At 41.4% G+C, this 21,978-nt stretch overlaps 1 protein-coding gene across 5 annotated transcripts in view; it reads left to right on the forward strand.

Moving 5' to 3' along the window:
- Positions 1 to 4,152: 4,152 nt before the first annotated feature.
- Positions 4,153 to 21,978, forward strand: part of LOC101872625 (histone-lysine N-methyltransferase KMT5B) — a 29,458-nt gene continuing 11,632 nt past the window's right edge. Inside the window, exons 1-3 of one of the 5 annotated variants that reach the window (XM_031049046.2) lie at positions 4,153 to 4,998; positions 10,636 to 10,881; positions 11,857 to 12,004. In XM_031049046.2, coding sequence (XP_030904906.1) covers positions 10,722 to 10,881; positions 11,857 to 12,004 — 308 coding nt within the window. In that variant the 5' untranslated portion in view covers positions 4,153 to 4,998; positions 10,636 to 10,721. Of the gene's footprint in view, positions 4,999 to 10,635; positions 10,882 to 11,856; positions 12,005 to 17,517; positions 17,583 to 21,086; positions 21,213 to 21,978 lie in introns of those variants that run through there. The other 4 variants (XM_031049045.1, XM_034061853.1, XM_031049048.1 and 1 more) reach the window with 4 other exon arrangements.

Raw genomic sequence — 21,978 nt, forward strand, 5'->3', positions numbered from 1 at the left:
TGCAGGCAGGGAGCTGAGCTTCTGTATTTATAATTCCTGTACCATGCCCCTGTATTACAGTCATAGGAAAGATCCCTGTAATAATGAAGAAATACAAACCTCCATATTGTATAAATAGTGATCTCCAGACCCTAAGTGAGTACAAGGATGTAATTCACTCCAGGATTTCTGCAGTTGTTAATAAATCACTCAGGCTGCACTCTGGCAGCTTACGACATCAGCAGATCCCCTCAAGTGAATTACAGCCATTAATTTATGCAGAGGATGCCATTTATCATCTCTTATTGACCATCCGTGAATATGTATGTTTTGGATAAATTAATAAAATTTTGATATAAAACATCTTTAACTTTATTCCTAAGTACATTAATTTGTAATGTTCAACTTTGGGTTTGTAATTGTTAGTGTAAACTGACTTGTGACATCAGCCAGAGGTGACTACACATTGGCTGCAATGGTGTGTCTCACAGCAAGTTTAGTGAAGCACCATGGCTAGTGGCTTTAGGCCACGCTCCTGCACAGATGGAAGGAATTGATCCTCTCAAAGATGTCACAGGAAGATATTTACTTGCTCAGTGGACAAATGAAACAAATTCTGTGTGCCCATGCCAAGGGAAAAGTGTTGTTTGCAATGTGGAACCTGTTACCCCTTTGCACAACATCATTTCTTCCCAACGCTAAAAATAACAGCTATAGAGCATCTGCTTGCTGCAAAGAGAAGATAAAACATTACCATAAATGAAAGATCCAGCTCTTTACACCTAATGATTTACTTCAGATCCCTCCTTGTGTTCCTTTCCTTTTTCTAATGATTTTTCTTCACTGGCTGATATTACTAGGCTCTTAAAATCAGCAGAACTGATCTTGGGGATTTGGGCACAGTATATCCAGTTTAAAATTCCAAAATAAGTTGTAGCACAAGACACGGCATGCTTTAAATTTTTCACAGCACGAAGGTGCCTTCTGGCTGCTAAAGAGCCACAACATGTATCATAACTTGTCTTTGTTATCAACATATAAACACTCCCAGATGTGCGTTTCAGAAATGCTTATGCTGGGTCTATATAAAGATACTGCAGAACAAAAGTAAGCAAAATAACCCACCCCAAAATGCCTGCGTGGCAAAGTAAAACTGTCAAGCTGGTGAAGGACTTTTCACTTGCGATTATATGTTTGTAGTCCTCCAAATTACCCATCACCACAGTATTTAAGTCAGATTTGCAAATAAAGTAAGAATGGGCATACAGGGAAAACCCACCATTTGGTCAGCGAGACCTGTATCTTTTTCAGCTTAAGCTGGATTTGGCTTCCTATCAATGGCAAGGTTTTGTTGCAGAGATGGATTTGAACAGGAAGGCTCAGGGCTGAGAGCTGGATTCTGACCCTGCAGCTGTGGGCAGAAGTCTGGCCTGAAGCCTGGACAAAGCTCCAGAGATTGCAATGCAGCAGCAGCTTCTACATGTAACTCAAGACTAAAGTTCAAGTTGTGCTTCTTCAAAGATATGGCTTTTACAAAACCACCCACCACATAGGTATTTTAATAATTACATTTTTTCAGTGAAAACTGGATGACCAAAAATGTTTGCAGTATTAGGACTGTACTATTATAGTGTATACAGGATGTTGAAAATGTAGAAGTTAATATTCTCAAGGTAGGAACGTCTGCAAAATCAGGAAAAAGCAAATTTTTGTAACGGTGACAATTTAGAGATACTACTTTGAGAATTAGAGGCTACTGTTTCTTGACAATGCTCACTGAAAGAAACTCATCCATTGCCTGGCGTACGCTCAAGATCTTCTGGTCTTATAGTATCAGAAAACCCCTCTCCAGTAGAAGTCACAAAATTACCATAGAGTAACATGTACCTGAATTAAATTTTTATGCATTTAAAAAATAATTCAATTATTTTCATCCTTGGTAGCTAATTAGAAAAAAAATAAAGAGACCTTGCATGTTCTGGTTAAAGTTAAATATTAATTTAGGAAGCGAAACCAATGTTGAAAATACAACTGGGTCTTTCACAAGAGAAAATATAATAAATTTCTGAAATTATATTTAGTTGGAGATAATCACCACAAATCTGTTGGTTTCCAGATAAACATTCGAATTTGTCTAGCACAGTAATTTATTCCCATCATGATACATCCATGGTTTGACCACCCGACTTTCGTATTTTCAAAGAAAGTGTTTTATTACATATATTACACTACTATATATATCATATATACTGTATGTATCTATAATACTATGATGTGGAAGAAATAACACACCTAACTGTAATCAAACTGGAAATAGTGCTTATTCTTTAACTTTTATAACTGTTGCCAGAATAACAGAGGAAATAAGTTTTAGATTAATGTATTCCGAAGAATAAATTATCATCCTTTCAGATATAGCCAGGGCTTTGTCAGCAGATCACCTGCTGGAGTCAACGGCGTGGATGTAGCTAGGCTTTTTTGCACCCACTGCTTCAACCACATCAAGAACTCACCACCCGTTGCTGGAGCTATAGAAAACTCTCACAGCCATCAGGACGGAAGCCAGCATGTTCCAGTCTAGCAACATCTAAACTTCTGAGACAACTGTAGCCATTCCCATAAATACACAGAGCAACCTGGTGCATCTATAAAAAAATATACAAATGCTGTTACTAATATTATCACAGTGTCACTGCTTGTAATGCTATTAATTCTGGTTTGATGTAAATCAGAGGCTTATAATTTAACTGTTGAAGTCTGCGTTAATCTGGTTTAGCAACAGGGCATGCAAAATCCCAGTTTCAGAGACAATTTCTTGTTATCAGATTATAGGGAAATCAATTTAGCTAGCAATTTGGTTTCTTGGTGCAGATGCCATTTCCAGATATTGGTTCACCTGCGTAATTAAAGCAAAATTAAAGCCAGCTCCATGCAAAATCATAGTTTATTAAAAAACCTTTAGCATCCTACTATGAATAAAACCAAGGATTTGGTATTCTTAGCGAGTAGCTGTTGAAAGATGTTATGTGGCAAATTCACAGAACCCTAGAATGGTTTGGGTTGGAAGGGACCTTAAAGCTCATCCAGTTCCAACGCCCCTGCCATGGGCAGGGACACCTGACACTAAATCAGATTGCTCCAGGCCCTGTGCAACCTGGCCTTGAACACTGCCAGGGATGTGGCAGCCACAGCTTCTCTGAGCAACCTGTGCCAGTGCCTCACCACCCTCATAGTGAAGAACTTCTTGATATCTAAACTAAATCTCCCCTGCCAGTTTAAATGCTAAAAGCGTCTAGTAAACTTAAATAAATTAAAACTTCTATCTGAGAACATAATTTCCAACCCACACTGGGACCAGCATATCTTGCTGACATGAAGCATGAAGGACAACACGAAATACTAAGTATATAATTAAAACCTAACTTTGGGCTGAAAAACATTTGAGATTTCCAACACCTGCAAACATAAAAACGTTCAGCAGTTATTAAAATCATAGAACAGTTTGGGTTGGAAGGCACCTTCGAAGGCTGCATTAGCTACCTTTCTTTCACAGACCTATTTAACCGAGCTCGTTCCTGCCCATGGGCGGTACCACATTGGTCACTCCCCGCCTCGCCTCTCACCGTCAGCTCCGCCACCGGCAGAGACATCTTTTGTTTGACGGGGGCTCTGCGGAGGCGGGTGGCCGAGCAGGGCCATTCCTCCTCCTCCAGGAGGGTGCTCGCACCTCACCTGGCCGCGCACACGTGTTGTGAGGGGACGTGGCCGAGGGCTTGGAGAACCGCCGGGCCAGCGGTCCGACCCCTCACCGGCCGAGGGGGCCATTTTTAAATGCCTCTGCCAGGCGACGGCGGGGGAAGCAGGTGCTAGGATTTCCCTGAGGCGCTGAAAGTGCTGCCCCGGTCTCTCAGACTGAGTGCGACGAACTGGCGCCTCACTGATCTCAGGTGCAAGAGACACCTGCAGCCACAACCACTAAAGAGATAAAACACCCCCACCATACTGGGGACTCCCTCGGATTTAAAGGGCAGCTCTGGGCGGAGGGATTCCTCCACCGCGTGAAGCGACCGGAACTACTTCTTCGCCGCGCACACGCACAGATACACACGGATGGTCGGCTCGAGCCGCGGGGTGGCCCGGACCTTGTTTTCTCTGAGCCAAATCCCTCCGCCGCGGCGCAGCGCCGCGCTGAGCGGTCATGAGGCATGCGGCTCAGAGCCACCCCTCCCCGGCGGGCGAGGCGCAGGGGCTCGCGGGCTGGTAGCCTGCCGCTGCTGTGCCACCGGTGTGAAGCGGCCGCTGGGGGAAGAGGCAGGGAGCGGCGCAAGCTGGGGGGGAGAGGGGAGGCGGCCACGGCGGCCGCTGGCCTCAGTGTTTCCTTTCGAGAAGTGTATCCTTCCGCGACGGGAGTAAAGCTGCGCCTCTTGGCTGTGTTCCTCCGCCACCGGCAGCGCAGGGGCAGGCGGCGTCTCTTAGGACGGGGCGAGGAGGTCGCGGGATTCGCAGGGAGAAGAAACTTCAGAGTGCGGTGACAGGGCGCAGCGGCCCGCCTGGTTCTGCAGGCCAGCGGAAAGAGGACTCCCTGCAGAGAAGAAAGAAAAGGAGAAAGAAGCGGCGACTACGGTGTCTGATCTTCGCCGCCGCCCCGCGGGGTCTCTGCGAGGGAGCCCGGGGGACTCTTTCTTGCGGGGCTCGGCGGAGGGATCTCGAGGCGGTTTACCCCATCGCCTCCCCCCTGCACCGCTCGCCCCTTGGCGCCGCCATCTTGGATTTTAATCCGCCATTTTTTTTCCTCCCCCCACTCGGAATTATTTTTTATCACTACCGCTGCTTTTTTTTCCTCCTTCTTTCTTTTTCTCCTCCACCTCTGCCCGTCCCTCGCTAAAGTCGTCCCTTCCCCCCCTACCTTCCTCCCCCTTTTCCCTCTCTCGCTCCCTTCCCTTTGATGATTCATTTTGCCCCGGTGTTGGCTGTGGTAGTGCCGGCGGCGAGGGACCCAGTGCGGAGGGCAGTCGCGAAGTGAGTATGTGTCTTTGGGGGGAGGACATGGGGTGTCTCAACTCGCGCGGGTGCGAGGCTGGGGGCAGCCCGTCTGCGGGCGGTGAGGCGGGGGTGCTGGGGGCTGCGCCCCTCAGGTGGCCTCGGGAAGGGGTGTATGTGAGGAGCCGTGCCAGGTGTACTGCCCCGCCGCCTCGGGTCGGGCGGGGGCCGCGCTGACATACGGATGCCCTGCTCCGGGGCGGTGGTGGAAGAGGGGCCTCGGGGACAGAGGCGCCTGCGGCTGGTGCCGCCGCGCCCAGGGGCCGGGGCAGGCGGGGGCCGCGGTGGGGCTGGGGTGTGATGGCGGTGCAGCGGGAGGCGAGCCCTAGGGGGCAGCACGGCGCTGGAGGCGGTGGCGCCCGGCCCTTCTCCTCTTCCGCTTCCTCTTCCCCTTCCGCTTCCCCTTCCGGTCGTCGCTGTGTGGTGTGGGAGTAGTTTAAGCCCGGGGAGGCGTGTGGGAGACCTGGAGAGGCAGTTGTTAGTTACTTAGCATCTCGTGGCGCTTGTGGTGTTAAAGGGTTAATAGCTTTGCTGTGAGCCGCGGTAGGGGGTTTAACCCTTGTTTGTACTGCTTGGTATTGAGGTTTGTTTTGAGTGACCGTGCCGGGCTCATGGCATGGTCACTTGCGGCAGTTAAATCGAAACGCTTGACGTCTTGGTTTTGTGGTTTGTTTTGGGTTTTTTTCTTTTTTCGGTGATTTCCTGTTGGAGTATATATGCTTCTGAGGAAGGGGTAAAGCACATCTTCGTCCAGCCTCTGTATCCGAAACTTTTAGAATCCAGTTACATTCAACACGTTACTCTTTTAAAAAGCAAAGATGGGGGTAAGAGAGAAACTCCGTGTGTTTTGTTGAGTTGTGCCCCAGGCAGTGTAACAGTCAAGTATATAACTTGGTGTAGTTTTTTTGAGCCTTGGGTTCTGCACAGGGTGGCGCATATGAGATCGCAGTCTGGTCAGAGTGCTTAGTAGTGTAACTGTAAATACATAGTAGGAGGTTTTAATCAATGAAGTTAAGACAAAGTAAGGTAAGGTATAAAGTAAATGTCATGTCCTGTCATTGTAGCTATGGATACACCCTCTTATGTTTTCATTGAAAACGTACTTCTGTTTTGAATTTTTTAAGCTTTCTTCACTGCAAGTAACGTGTGAAGAAGTAAAAACTGACTTGATTAGAAAAAGGGATTTTAGTCATTTGTTTATCATGACATCTTGTTATTAGAGCCAAATAGATGCATACAGACATCTCTGCTTTATACCCATTTGTGTTCACGATCTGGAAAATAAGGTAATTATTAGCGCATTGCATATTAAATTAGTAGGTGGGCTGATGTATCTTAGAATACTCAGTAACATGACTGAACAGTGTTCCTGAATACTTGTTTGCTCTATTATTGTTATCCTATTGCAGGACTACAATTCCCAGAATTCTTTTTACTTCAAACAGCATTGTGCTTCAGTGCAACGGACGGTTGCCCAAATTAACATAGTAAGTGTAAGGTATGATTCTTCTGTGCTAAACAGTGGATCCAGAGCTGTGATTTGAGAATGAACAGCATTTGGGACAGTCCCAGCTTAAGTGCCCATGACCACTTCACTGACCTTGTGTCTGTGTCGTCCCCCCCACCTCATAACACTCTGTTATACCACAGTTCAAGCCAGCAACACTTAGACTTTTCTAGTAGCTCCTGATTTGGTCACTGCTTGGCTCTGAAGTTACTTTGCTGAAGCAGAGGGAGGATGGCTTTGAAGTGAGCACGAGCAGGCAAGGGGGCAGCAGGATTGCTTTTGGTGTTGTTCTTGTTTAAAGTCTTAAATGAAGTGTAGCGCTGTTTGTGCCAGCCATGCTGGGCTGCTATGCAAAGGTTGTTAAAACAGCTAAGACTTTTTGTTCCCCTTTCAGTGGTCATGCTGCTGCTTGTCAAGTGCTGCATCCCTTCTTGCTCTAGTGCCCAGTGGAGGCTTTGCTAAACCTGCTCAGCACATGTCACCAGCAGAAGGTTACCTGCCCTCTCCCATATCCTTGAGGTTAAACTGAGTTATGGAAAGATCCACTGAGCTTCAGAATTGGTGGAAATGTTTGTGTGAATTGGCAAGGGTGAGGAAGGAGTTGCTCCCTGTACTGGAAGCAATGAAGTTTTGGTTTGTCTTTGTGAGTCTGCTGAGCACTCGTTGTTGCAGTGAGTTGGGGGAGTCATACAGCTTTTAGGGTGCTTTGCTCAGCCAGTTATTCAGCTTCATCCTGAGACGGCACCTGGTGGAAGAAGGAAGGGTAAGGAGAAAGGAGACTAAGGAGCTACTGAAGGACTTCTGTGTGTGCATTTCCTCTCTATACTGGTATGCCATTGCTTCTGTGCCTGCATTTTACTGGGATTGGTATCCAGATGGACACACAAAACTCATGTGTCTGCAAAAGAACTGGCACAAGAAAAAGTGGGAGTGTACAGACTGAGCTATTGGTGGGGGATTGAAACCTGGGTTTGGGTCAGTTTTGGATCCATGGTGCTCTCACAAGTCTGCATGCTAAGGATGCAGTCCTGTGACAGTATGGACTGACCTGAGTCAGTTTCGACAGTCCTGCAGCCTCCCAAGTACTGTGTTAATCCATGCCCAGTTCTGCACTGAACTTGAGAACTGACTGGAAAAAAAAAACCAAACCCAAAAACACCCACAAAAAATAGTTTTTTTTTTCTTTCTTCTCCTGGTGGTATAATTTACTGAGACAGTTCATCCCCCCAGGGGCAAAGGAAGTAAAAAGTGGCTGTGAAATCAGGTGGGTAAAATAAGGATCTGTAGGGATGGGACTGAAGTGGCCCTTGCTGGCTAGGCTTTATCCTGTTGAGGAATTGCGACCTCAACTCCAGTATCTCTAAAGTCCTGTGGGACCTCCTGACCTCTCTTTCAGATACAGTTTTGGCTACAGAGATTATGGAAAAGTAATCTCCCCGATACCTTCTTTTTTTGTTGCCTTCTGTGGTTGCAAAGATCTCTCTCTGGTTTTGCTGTGGTTTAGTATCATCAGTAATCTGTAGTGTTACATATAATATTAGGTTCCTGTTTAAAGTGATGCTGACTATTTGCTTCACTCCCTTTGTGAGCCAGAAGCATTCTGCACCTCCCTTTCCATTGTGGCTTAATGGTGACATGTCTGAGCTGTCAAAAACAGTAACCAAAATAAGATTTGAGGCTGTTTCAAATGACTTCTTAAAGCTGTGCAAGTTTTTAGCTTTGATTTTGCAGTCTTTTGTATTCTTAGAAACTTGAACACTTTTTAGGAGTGGGTATGGGGCTTTTTGTTACCCAGATGGGGTGTTGTAGTGAGATCATCTATAGCCTGGTGACCCTATAGACAAACCAGTTGCATATTTTTTCTCTGCTTCCCAAATTCAAAGATCATCTGCTTTTTTGTATAGGTATAGTAATGAAATACATACCTTTTCTCTTGGTATTGCTGATTTGTCCAGCTGTAATTGTGCAAGTAAACTTAATAGTATAAACCTGAAGTCATAAATGATCCATATATGGTGTTACATTATTTGATGGCAGTGCCCCTAGCAGGAATTTCTAAGTATGTGGAGGTACAAGAATATTCCTCTTCTTCTCTCCTCCCCACCTTATGAATAGGAAGATGGTGTCTTTCTCTTCTCCCTTCATTCCTAAAGGACTTGTGTGCACAAGTCTAATGTAGAAAGTATTGAGAGCAGATCACATCTAAAGATGTATTAAAACTCACATGATGGTGACAAGTAGTGCATCTCTTGCTCTCCTAGGTTATCTGTTGGCATTAGGAGCTGTGATACTCACTGGGAAAGGAATCCTGTTGTGTGGTTCTGGTTTTTGATGCCATCTCTTGAAAGCAGTGTTTTGTACTGGGAGAAGAAATAGAGGCTGGAGAAGCATGCCTGCAGTTTTCAAGTTTGTCATTTGGTTTGTACTAGAAAATAAAAGGCAGCAGTAGATGGAGACAAAGGTTTTCTTGCTCATTAGGCTGCCAGGATCAAATAAATAATGATTTTTCCCAAAAAATGTTTGCTAGTATTCACTAAATGCCTTTTGATTTTGTTTAGGGAGGACTTCTGGTATTGTCTCTATCATTACATTTTGCAGAAAAAACAAGGGTGTTTACAGGAAACATGCCACTGTGTTTAGTATGGTTGAGTATTCTTCTGTGGCCACGCTGCCATTGTACTTTCCTTGCCATTAGTGTATTTGTTAGGCAGGAGTTTGTTAGTAAAGATAGTGCTAACCCTTCCCAGACTGGACTTACGAATTATCACTTCCTTTGTGCAGAATACCCCTTTTTCTAGCTTAAAGTGTACCTATTAGTTGTCAGAAACACTGCTGTATTGATTTTTTTCTTTTATTTTCCAAGTTATTGCATACGTGTGCAGTTGGTCTTCATGGTGAACTTAATTTACCTGTACTGCTCTTGAGCAGTAGCACACCACAGAATATAGCTTGGTTCTGGTTTGCAAAGAGACCAGGACTGAATTTAGTGGAGGTCTTTAATATAGTTTCTGCTCTTTTACAGCTGTTAGAAAATGGGAAACAGGGTTTAATTAGAGTGTATAGAGCTGTGAAATGTATTGATTGAGAAGGAAAAAGAGGGAAGCTTAAGAGTGAATTTGTCATTGTTTTTGTGACAGTGGCCTATCTTCACTGTGTAGCTGCCTTCTGGAAGAAGTTCAGGTGGAATGCTTAACAAGAAAACTTTGGTGCTTTAGTTAGTTGTTTTGGTGGGTCTTGTTGGGGGGGGGGTGTTTGGGTTTGATTTTGGTTTTACTTTTTGTATGGATGTTAAGCTCTATGAATGAAAAAGAGCCTAGTGTTGTATAGTCCATATTTAGGTGTGAGACTTTCATGGGCTTTTTTTTGAGGTACTGTGTGAAAGTATCTGGTTCTGTGTACAGCTAAGTGCAATGAATAGGCTTTTGCTAGCAAATTTTAGGTCTCTGGTTTGTTTTTTGAAGGCTCTGTCTGGTAACTTCCTGAAGAAGTCAGTATGCAGAGCAGCTGCACTGTGGTACTCAATCTGCTTGGTTCCAGCTCTGTTAAAGAGCTATGTTAAAGCTTGTTGGTCCAGTAAAGTTAAACCTTGTGAGTGTTTGGGAATCTTTTTAACTGTGTTTGTCTTTAGTTCTTGAAAGATGTTTGTATAGTGTCACTCTTTGCTGCAGAGTTCCAAACAGTTTATACATTTATTAGGAAATACAGTTGGGTGTGTATTTGTAAATACTATTTTTTTTGGTGTCACATAGCTGAGTGTGTGTTTATCTATGTGTGTGTATGCCTGTATAATATGTGTGTATAGTCCAGCTCGTACAATTGCGTTGTCATTAGACATTTATCAGCTTTAGAGTTTCATCTTTGCTTCCAGATGTGATTGTAAGTTATAGGACAGTACTTCACCTGTGTGATATCTGCGTTTGCAACAGTTGACTGTACTGGTGCTATTGAACTGCTTTTCTTTATTCCTAATGTCAATGCACATCACCGTCTCCCTTCCCCCCTCCTATTCCTGCATTTTTTTTACATACATATATATATTTGTATATATTTAATCTGTGTGTTGGAAACAATTTTCCAGTAAGTTCTAATCATGTTTGTTTTGCTTCCAGTAGGAATTGGAACTGAAGTTATTCATCCACTTCTCCGAGCCTTTTGAAAAGTGACTAAATGCAACTGAGTCAGATTGTCTGTGGGAATGAAGTGGCTGGGAGAATCCAAGAACATGGTGGTGAATGGCAGGAGAAGTGGAAACAGGTCGTCTAATGACCATGCACAGAATCAGACCAAATTACAGCACGCAGGAAAGGAGAATCCGAAGACAGGCAAAAATGGAGTTGAGAGAAGATCAGGCAGATGTATGTGCATATTTTTGCAGCTTTGTGCTGTATGTGATTCATCTATCAATTTGCAAGTCAAGATTCTGTCTTGTCTTAATTCTTGAAGGTCCGCATTCAGCATGTAGCTGTCATCAGAAGTATTAATTATGTTTGTATCTGTTGGGTGTGCTAACTTGCTGCAGAAATACAGATCTCTTCAGTTTAAAGGTTGGGAATAAGTAGACATAGGTCAGTTTTGAACTGGTGTAAGTATAAAACACACGATTGGCACTAATTGAGAACAGGTGTGATTGGAGGTTGTGCGGAGAAGCTGTGGCTGCTGCATCCTTGGCAGTGTTCAAGGCCAGGTTGGATGGAGCTTGGAGCAGCGTGGTCTAGTGGAGGTGGCCTTGCCCGTGGCAGGGAGGTTGTAATGATGATCTTTAAGGTCTCTTCCAACCCAAAACATTCTGGGGTTCTGTGATAACATAAATCAAATTACTGACCTATCTTTTAATGAATGCACATGTAGAAGTAAACCCTGTTTTGAATGAAGTCACGTATCATTCATTATGAAATGGTTTTAATGAACATAGGTTTTTATATTTCGCTATTTGTCTGCAATGAAGGACTGATTAAAAACTCTAAGTCCTTTATTCAGACCTTTGGGAAATAATTTTTGAAAATTTCATGACTTGATCACACCTATACATCAGAAATTTTAGAGGCAAGCATGACAACTATGTACTCAGGAAAGATGCTTGTAGTTGGGGAGGGGGAGAGAGAACAGAAACAGTTAAAGACACCTATAAAATATATTCTTAAGTACTTTCTCCATTGGCTGCTACATAAATGAAGTTAAAAATCAACTGTGTTTCTCTCTGCAGATATTTTATTTTCTTCCCTAATTGTTTTATATTTTTTGTCTCAAACCTGTGGCTGTCTGTCCCTGAGCATAGCTTGGCTTTACGACATTCTTTAAATGATACCTAATTTATGTTCTTATATTTGCAGGTAGCGGTGCTTCAGGATTTGAGGGTCAGAGTCGTTATGTGCCTTCCTCTGGAATGTCTGCCAAGGAACTGTGTGAAAACGATGACCTAGCAACTAGTTTGGTTCTTGATCCCTATTTAGGTTTTCAGACACACAAAATGAATACTAGGTAACTTGTCTTTATTTTTCTAGAAAAGAATTTATCCTCTTTGTAATCAGAGCAAAACTGTGGAATTTCTTGCATGTTTCTGACGCTCTTTAAAAATCGGCAGTTTGTGAGTAGCTTCTGCCTTTAAAATTGTGCTGTGTGAGACTGAATCTTGGAGCTGTGTGGCAGTGTTCATTTGTAACACTATCGTAGGTCTTTGTTAGCCCTTGTGTATCTATGCTGTAGAATAGATTGTTAATAGACATGGTGTCCTAGCTTAAATAGTTAACTAATCATAAGTTTTAAACTATTCGTTATTTTAATTATTTCATAGAATTTAGTGTTTGGGGAGTTTTCTGTTTATTTCATCTGCCTGGGTGCATCTCCCCCTCCCCCCTTACTCTTTATCACAAGAAAGATACAGCTCCTGAACATCAAGTGCTCAGTTTTTGCTGAAATTCTTGCTACTTGGAAATGTCTGTATAAGGTGAATTAATTTGCACACTGGGACCTTGCTTCCCAGAATTGCACACAGTTCTTGCACTGGTATGCACTTGTCCTAGTACTTCTGGTCTAAAGTCTGCAGTCTTGGGGGTTAGATGCTGCATTTCTGTTCCACAGGCATGCCACAGATTATAAGTATATTCTAGAGATCTCTGTTAAGTTTTTGTTTACAGAATCTGCATTGCTAGCTTAATGGGGAAGTTATATAGAAATGATTAGTTTCTAAGGACAGGGATCGTGTGCTTATTATTGCACAATAAAAAGAACTAAGATTTTCCAGGCAGCACATAATGGAAAACAGGCTCTTCAGTCCTTCAAACTGTTGTGATGGCTATTTTTGAAGAACAGCAACTTACCTGTGCAGTGTGGTCAGATAACCAGAATATCAGTTAAGTCAGCTGATCGACTCAGAAGTGACTACTAGATTAATACATTGTCAGATAACATAAATGGTTGCTGGAATTACGTGATAGCATGAGTTGAACATGAAATTCCAGCAGCGTGGTCCTAACAACTATGAAGACTTACTACAAAGAAATTTGCCTTTTGTGCTGGAGAGCCCTGCATCCATCTCTGAGAGGAATGTGTGAGTTCTTTCTGTTCACTCTGTGCTGTTGGTTACAATAGCACATTGTGCCCAGGAGGGTCTAGGTAGATAGTCTTACAGTTTGGTTCAGAGTGTCTTTGTATTTACAGCAGTTAATTGAACTAAATATATACACCCAAAAGACTCTTGTTCTGTTGCATGAGTGGTAGTCTACAGATTATGCACAGGTAGTGGATTCTTAACTCTTTTTGCTAAAAAATGATGTATTCATTGTTTAGTAGTTGGAGAAGCTTTTTTTTTCAGAAATGCTTTCTGCTGATATGTTTTCAACACCTAAAATACTTCTTAAATTACAATTTGAATCAAAAAAATAGACAAAGGCTGTCATCATGGATTTCCTTTCTCAGACTTGGAGAAAAGTTACAGGCAGTCTTCAAGGCAATAGTTAATAATCTTGGAGCACTATGGGAAATGCTTAGGTGCATTACAATTAGGCTTACAATTTCTACCAGAAACACATCTTGCGTCTTTCATAATGTCCTATTGAAAGAGTTTCTGTTGTTGCTATGAATTAAAGTAAAGGCATCAGCATAGTTCTTGTTCATCTTTTTGGTACAGTGATGACATCTGCTTGTTACTGTAGCTGTGATGCTTAGATCATCTTCCTTCCATATAGTAAGCTGTAGTCTTTCTAGAGCTCTTGAGAGGTATTGTTCTTGCATGGCTTTGAGGGAAGGTGAGGGGAAAAGCAAATATGAAAAGACTAGACTGTTTTCAGAATGTCAGAGCAAGTATCAAATACATGATTGTGGTAGAAATTCATGTTTAGGCACCTTCTACAGTGTGATAAAGTTACGTTAGTTACATAGTTTGTGTATTGAGGTGCACTTAAAATAAAACAGCCATTTATGATGGCAAGCAAATATTTTCTGTTCCCTTGTTGTGATTTCTTTGAAGATGTACTGTGGACTATCTGCCACTGTTCTGCTTTGCTGTTTTTATTTTTGCACCTAGCAGCTCAGAGTAAGTTGGTGATCACTTACTGACATTGTACTTCACCTTCCCGCTGGATGCCAAGTTACATAATAATACAAAAATATGAGCTCTTGTATAAGGACTTTTTGTACGTCATTTATTCCTCTAGTTGAGGAGTTTGTAAAGACTTCTTGTTTTGGCCAGAGTATCTTGATGGGGGGGGAGGGAATCTAAATTTTGAGTAAAATATATAGATTATTGTTGGAGTGTCTTTTCCATTGTGTTTATAGTGAATAAGTGATCTTATAGTAGAGTGGTGACAAGAATATGATTATTTTTTTCCATGGGCCATAATTCTTGAATGCCCTTCATCTTGGGAGTTGGACTACTAGCTCTGTAAACTGTCAAATCGGTAATATCCGAACCACCTGAAAACTAGTTCTCAAAAGGTTACAGTGAGATCTGCTGATAAGTTTGTCCATTGTTCCTCTGAAATACTTCCTTGTCACCCAGGAATTTGATAGACAGAATAACATGCTCTTGTGAGATCTCACTTGGAGCACTGTGTGCAGTTCTGGTGTCCTCAACATGAAAAGGACATGGAACTGTTAGAACAAGTCCAGAGGAGGGCCATGAGGATGATCAGGGACTGGAACACCTCCTGTATGAAGACAGGCTGAGAAAGTTGGGGCTGTTCAGCCTGGAGAAGAGAAGGCTGCGTGGAGACCTCATAGCAGCCTTCCAGTATCTGAAGGGGGCCTACAGCGATGCTGGGAGGGACTGTTCATTAGGGACTGTGTTGATAGGACAAGGGGTAATGGGTTAAAACTTAAACAAGGGAAGTTTAGGTTGGATATAAGGAAGAAATTCTTTACTGTTAGGGTGGTGAGGCACTGGAATGGATTGCCCAGGGAGGTTGTGAATGCTCCATCCCTGGCAGTGTTCAAGGCCAGGTTGGATGAAGCTTTGGGTGGCATGGTTTAGTGTGAGCTGTCCCTGCCCATGGCAGGGGAGTTGGAACTAGATGATCTTCAGGTCCTTTCCAACCCTAACTACTCTATGATTCTATGTAGCTCTGGAAAGGTCTTCAGTGCCTTACCTAAAAGTATCTTATTATCCTCTTGGATTTCCAAGAGAAAGTGGATTGTTTTCAAAACTTCTGTCCCTCTTTATGGAGTCACTGTGGTCATTCTTTCACCAAATCTGTAACTCTTATCTCAACAAAATAGCAGGGTAGCAGTTAATACAAAACTTTATATATTAGTAAGTATAATCTTGTCAAGTACAGTTGTTCTAAAAGGTTTATGCCTTTTTGTACAAATCCTGTTATATCACGCTTGTTTGGGTTTCTTATTTGTTTGCTTGTTTGGGTTTTGCTTGTTTCTAGGGCTTTGTTTATTTGTGGCATTTTTGTGTGTGTGACTGACTATACTGGCTCTAAGATTTACTTAGTCTTGCACACCTTTCTTTTTTGTAAAACAAAACTGATCTTGCAAGCTATTACTTTCTGGATTGGAGATTGTCTGACACAAAAGATTAAAACTGACACTTGTAAAAGCAAAATGCATTCTTGCTTATCATACTGTGCTTTTCCCTAAGCTGAGTGCTGAATCTTGAAGTTACATGCCTTAATGGCTAATCTGTTCTTTACTATCTTGCATACAAATGTGTTAGTATTTGAAACTTAATCCATGGTCATGATTATAGAGGTGCAATTACCAGTCACTATCCTTTCCTGGTTCCCTAAAGCGCCAGCATCATGCTAGGAAATACTGAGAGCAGTTCCAGTGTCTTTCAAAGTGATGTAGGATGTCAAATGCTTTGTAATCTGCTTTAGGATTTAAGTTTGGTGTTTTGGTACAGGTGGTTTTGTCTGATAACATGAGACTAAAGGACCAATACGAGGTGTTTGGGGATGATGTATGGGAAGCTGCTTACTCTCAAACACTGCACCAAGAGCAATTGCTGGCTTTGGTGTAAACAATCAGTTGTTCTGAGCTTAACATGTACATCACTCTTTGTCTCTTAGAGTCATCATTGAGCAATAAGGATAAAAAAGGCAAAGCAGTTCCTTATCACTTGCTTTTGTGGGTCTGTGCTGAAACTTTTCTGCACCTCTTAGCTCATTTTGATACAGTAACAAGGGCTCAGTATTTATCTTGAACAGGGTTTGGAGGTAGAATGAGTTATGTGGTTTCTGGTACATAAGGTTACATGACTGTAAGGTTCAAGTTAAGTGACATTGTGCTGTGGAGGTACTGGATTAGAGGTACACAGCTCTTACGTAGCAACATCGTATTTCAGAATAGAGATCTTACTGAGGTCTGAAGAATGTATCTGTGTACTTCACAAAATCACTTCAACTTCTGTCTAAAATTTTTCTTTTTTTCCTGTGTTTTATTTTTGCTGATAATTCAGTAACATCATTCTGCTTGCTTCTGGTTGTCTTCCTTCACTGTGTAATCACACACAGTGATTATATTCTAAGTGTTTCACTACTGAACATTTTGGATTCCAAAATAAGCAAAAATATCACAACCAGCACCACCCCCTCCAAACCAACACTGACCACTTTACTCTTACACATTTTTTGTAGTTGCATCTTTAGCTTATATAAAAAGTGTCGTATCTCTGAAAGATGGAGTCGTTTGCATCCAGTAGTCATGGTAACTGCTAAATTAAATTTACCATGTGGAGTGTCAAAACAGGAGTGGAGTGTGGGGAGTTTTTTTGTGTCCCCCATATTTATTTAAAGACAGCATTTATTTGCTAACCGTATTAAGGAGAGTGAAATTATGTGGTTGTTAGAATTTCCTTCTCTTGGTAGTGTTGGAGTTTTGACCATGTGTGTATAGTTTCAGTTCAAGAAATTTCAGTAATTTTGATTACTCTTGTAATTAAAAATGCTGGGTTGAACTCTGGCCTTTAAAGAACATGGAGTTTTTACAGATCCCAACACTGGATATTGATCACAGAGCAAGTTTCTTTTTTATGGAACTAGCTTTTAATTAAGATACTCATACTACTACTGCAGGGTTGGGCTGGGGGGAGGGGAGGGGGAAGCCAAAATGCACATTAACTAAATAAATGGTTCTCACTTACTATAAGTGGATGGGTTTAACTGTTGTTTTGCTGTCTTGGATGCTGAACAGCCTTGCAGTTTTAGCTTTTGTGCCTAATCTCTGGTATTAGATGAACAGTAGTTGCTGTCTTTCCATAGCCCCTTACATAAAAGTATCATCCAGACAAACTGCCTGCTAAGAGGCTAATGGGATGCTATGTTTTGATAAATTCATTCTTCTTGATGTTCCCTAGTCAGGAGGTGAAAACTAGGTTTAGCAGTATAACTCTTATCATCCACCAATACAGTATGCGAAGTTCTATAGTAGAACTCTCGTAGGATCAGTTTGTCCTTTTTGTTCAAACTCACTGCTCTCAGTGACTTGAGACTGAGCAAGGTACTGTGCTTCTGAACTTACCAGAAACTCTCCTTTAACTTCCTTTATAGGCAAGCATCTCACTGACCTTTGGCTTTATACCTTGGAGTTTCAAGAGTCTTTAAGTATTGCCGAGGTAAGAGAAACTTGAGAGAGAGAGAGAGAGCTTTGCCTCCCCAAGCCATTTTCCTACGTCTTCCTTATTCAGAACACCTCAGTTTGCCCATAACTGGGATAAAATCATCATGTAGCTGATTTTGAAATTGAAATAGCAGTTGCTTTTCTGGATCTTGTTGACTAGGGAAGAATAAGTATTACCTAGGGAAGTGTGAAAAGTTTCTGTTGTGCAGCGTGTCAGGGAGAAGGTGTATTATTGTTTCTTTAAAGATACTGTGATAGTGAAGTTTTTTATTCTTAGCTTTAAAAACTTTAAAAACAGATTGTTGTGCAGCAGATTCCATGTTCTGTGAGACCTGATCCCTGAAGCTGTTTGTAGAATGGCTCAATGAGTCTGTGCCTGTGAGCAGATTCAAACATCAGAGTGTCTGATTTGGCTTCCATGAGTGATTCTAATAAAGAATTTGTTCATAGGAGCAAACCAGAAGTCTGGATAAACAGTTCTGATTTTAATTGACTCTCTGTTTTAGAGAGTGGGTTGGCTGGTTTGTTTTGTTGGTTTTCTTGTGTTCTTTCTATCCCTCTATTTCTCTTTTTAGAACTAGTCTTGTATTTTAATGATTCTTAAAAGCCAACTTTGCCTAGTTCTTATGTATAAATTTAGCTGTGGGATATTCTCAGGCTGTCTTCAAGGTGGTGCTCAAAAACAGTTCTGTAGACTCTTCCAGTAGATACATAGATTTTTTTTTTAATGTTGTATGTAAATGAGGAAGCCCTGTAACACCAAAGTAATAGTATTTCTCAAAACCAATCGGCTTTTTGGTATATAGTGCTGGGAAAGAGTAATGAATAAACTGAGATTTCATGATACTCCTGGGAGAAGTGAAGTATCAGTATCAAATTCTCAAGGAACACTACTTCTAGGCTTTCTCAGCATATTGGCTTCTTCAGTATCTCAAGTCAGGAGGTACTTCTTAAAGTATTTGTGGGGATACACCTGTGAAAGTACTGAAGCTTTCATGAGGAGTCTGGGTTATAGTATCCTGGGTTAGCTCATAAGCTTTGTATGCTCTCAGTGCAGTTTATATGTGCCATTGGGCAGAGAACAGCTCACTGAACAACTGTGAGCAACAGCTGTGAACTGAGGCTCACTGTGCAAAGTGTCACTCTGTTTCCCAGATTTGGGAATTCTAGAAATGTAATGCTTCATGAAGTTGGTTCCTGGCATCTTTCCATTTACTTGTGGACACTTCTTGCTTGTTTAGATTCCTGTTTATCTTTTCTCATTAGTTCTGTCTTGTTACCGTGTAAAAAAAAATGTCAACAAAGTGTTTTGGTAGAGGTGCTGCAGGAGGTCCTTGATACTAATTCTTGAACCCTTGGGTGCCAGGCATCATGTTCTTTGGAGGAAAAGGGAAAGAAAAACAAAAAGGAAAAAAAATCACACTCCAGAACCCCGCCCCCCAAACCAGTTCTTGCTTCAAGTTTTAAATGTGACATTCATCTGACTTCTTGATGTTTTGGGGTTTTTACCATCTTCACCCGTTTCCTGTTTCTGCCCTTTTTTTTGGCCTTTTCAAGACCTGAGCGTAGACTAACTATTCTGCTTCTCAGGAATGATGTTATATGAGTTTCTGCTAGGCATTTAAAGGAATTCCACCACCAGTGTGGAATGCCTGAGACAAGAGGCCATAGAAATACCAGCTTAATGTGATCCATGGACATATGTGACTTTTAAAGGGCTGGGGCCAGGTTCTGAGCCACCAAAGGTAGCTGTAGTTATCTAGTCAGCCTCTGAGAATGGTACATCGTGAAAGACCTGAAGTATGAGCATCACTTTGGGGCTGTAAGATGGGCCTCTAATTGCTAGAAAATATAGGGTGTTGATTCTTTTTTTTTCTGTAGGTCTTAAGAGCAACTGTTTAAACTTAGTATCTGTTCTGCTTTTTATTTTTTGCTTTCTTTTTCTGCTGGTGGTTGAGTTGGGATATTGCTTTCTTTAGCTAGCCTAGACCAAGCTTCTTGGTGATAAACAAGAATGATTATGTCTAGCACATACATTGCTTGTCTCAGGTGCTAATGCCATTTTGGATGTGGATGTGATAGGTTTTTACCTATCTTTTTTCCTGGAGGTCACTTAGCTAAAGTGAGTAGTGCATTTCAACATACAATATAAAATGTAAGGGAAAGGGCAACCATTCATTTAACCAAGCAAGAACAGACATAGCTGAAGGCAAATTTTAGCTGTAAATCCTGTGGGGTTTTGTCCTTTAATGTTTGCAGATAAAGGTGCAAACAAAATGTTGACCTGTCTTGTTTGTGCATATTCATATACTTTGTACTTCTCATGGTGTAAGTACAGTTGGGTCCTTTTTGGGAAAACTGTTTCTGATTGAAACTGAAAATGAGATCAAATCTTACCCTGAAACTAGTCAGGTTTAATTCAGGTGATACCATTTTTAATTCTTTTAATGTCTGAGGAAGCTCTTTGAATATGACTGTCAAATCTGGGAAAAGTCTTTCTGGTTTGGGGAGAATTGGGAGGTCACAATTTTGTATTCGACTAGAAAGTCAAGGGAGACTTCGCTGAGCTACAGAACAAAACCAGTAATGATCGTGTCGTCTGTAGTCTGAAGGGAGTTTTCTTCCATGATGAGGTCTCAGCAACTTGTTGAGTGAGCTGGCTGTTGGGAGTTGGGATAAGTATACTCTTTACTAAAGAACTTGTTTTGAAACTTAGTTGCACAGTAGGTAACTACAATGCTATGTGGACATCTTATTTCTTGACTGGCTCTAGCTATATTGTTAGATGTTATCCTACCCGGCATTACTACTGTATCTTCTTTGAAAGTTCACAGGTTTACACTGATAATTTTTTGCTATATTCAGAAAGATGGCTTAGTCATTATATTGCAGGGAAGTTTTTCAGGTGGAGAATGCAGAGATGTATAAAGGCAGTAGCATGGAACACTGGTAAAGTACACTGCTGCTGGAAGTGTTACTGCTATTAGCAGGTCTTTATTGTATCAAGAGTATAAGTACTACATTTTACTTCTAATGTAGGAAATTGAATCATCATCATTATTAGTTATTTCTGATTAAACTCTGCTATTTTACAACGTGAAATAGAATTAGGGTGTGCAGCACTTAAACTATGTTGTTTCCTTCATACAAGTGGCATAGAAGCAGCAAATTCTTACTTGATCATCTGAAAACAAGTTACTTGCAGCGGTCAGCATTCTGAGAATGAGGATAAGCCAAGTGAATGATAACTTGAAATACAGGGTGTCAGTGAGGGAGTTGATGAGGCTTCCTTTCACTAACTTAAAGGATTTATTTCCCCTTATGTACTTTGATCATCAAATACAGACTTCATTTGGTAAGTAACAGGAAGTAAAAGCAGCATTGTGACATACTTAACGCAAAAAGTAACGGAATTCAGTCTTACAGATTTAATCAAAAGCTGGTAGCTTATGTAACACTTTTGTCATGTTCTTTGTACGCAAAGATGTGAGCTGTAAAAGGAACAGCAGAAAACTTCTTCTCATGACCCTAGAAAATGTTCATCTTTCTGAAGAGTCCCCTGGGGTGTGTCATACACTGAAAAGTACACGCAACCCACCTCCACCCCAGAGCAGAGTATATATGGGTATGTGCTCAGCAAAAGCAATTTCTAGAGCTTTGACATCATTTCCAATTAAGTTCTGTTTTCTCTTGATGATTTTTCAGCTCAGAAATAGTGATCCTGCATCTTGCAGCCATATAGGTTTTTTCTCTGACCAGTTTTTTCCTATTGAAGATGTAAGAAGAAATATCCTTCACATCTCAAGCTTTAGCAAGAAGGCAGAATTCTTTGCTAATGTGCAGGAGTTTATTTTCGTATTTACCCATGCTTTTCAGCTTCCTGTTTCCTGTAGCAAATATTTAGGGGGGGAAATCTTATGATAGCACAGACTTGTGGAATTTCAGTCTTCTACAGATGTAGTATTTATACTGTGTGTTATTATTTATCAGTACTTGTTGTAGTCATTAAGAGGTGTTCTGTATGAATGCAGATGTTACGTTTGCATTCCATGTAAACCCATAGAGTGGGTTTGTCAATATAATAAGGCTTTGGGTTGGACAAAAGTTGATATGAAATCACTCTTCAAGATAATTCCTTTTTTTTTTTTTGTTTTGGGCTTTTTAAATATCTTTCAGTTGAACTGTCTAATTGTGTCTTATTAAAGAAAAAATATATTGTATCATGTGAGGTGGTAGGGAGCTTAAATTTAAAATCACGTACTCCCAACCCAGCTGCAAAAGCCACAACTGTGCATAGACCCTTTGATACGACTGCTAACTAGGAAGCTTAAAACACACGGTTTATTTGCTGATTATTTTTGCATATGCATTTTTAATGTTAGTACATTTAT

Source organism: Melopsittacus undulatus, chromosome 4, assembly GCF_012275295.1.
Source record: "Melopsittacus undulatus isolate bMelUnd1 chromosome 4, bMelUnd1.mat.Z, whole genome shotgun sequence".
Taxonomy (NCBI): Eukaryota; Metazoa; Chordata; class Aves; order Psittaciformes; family Psittaculidae; genus Melopsittacus; species Melopsittacus undulatus.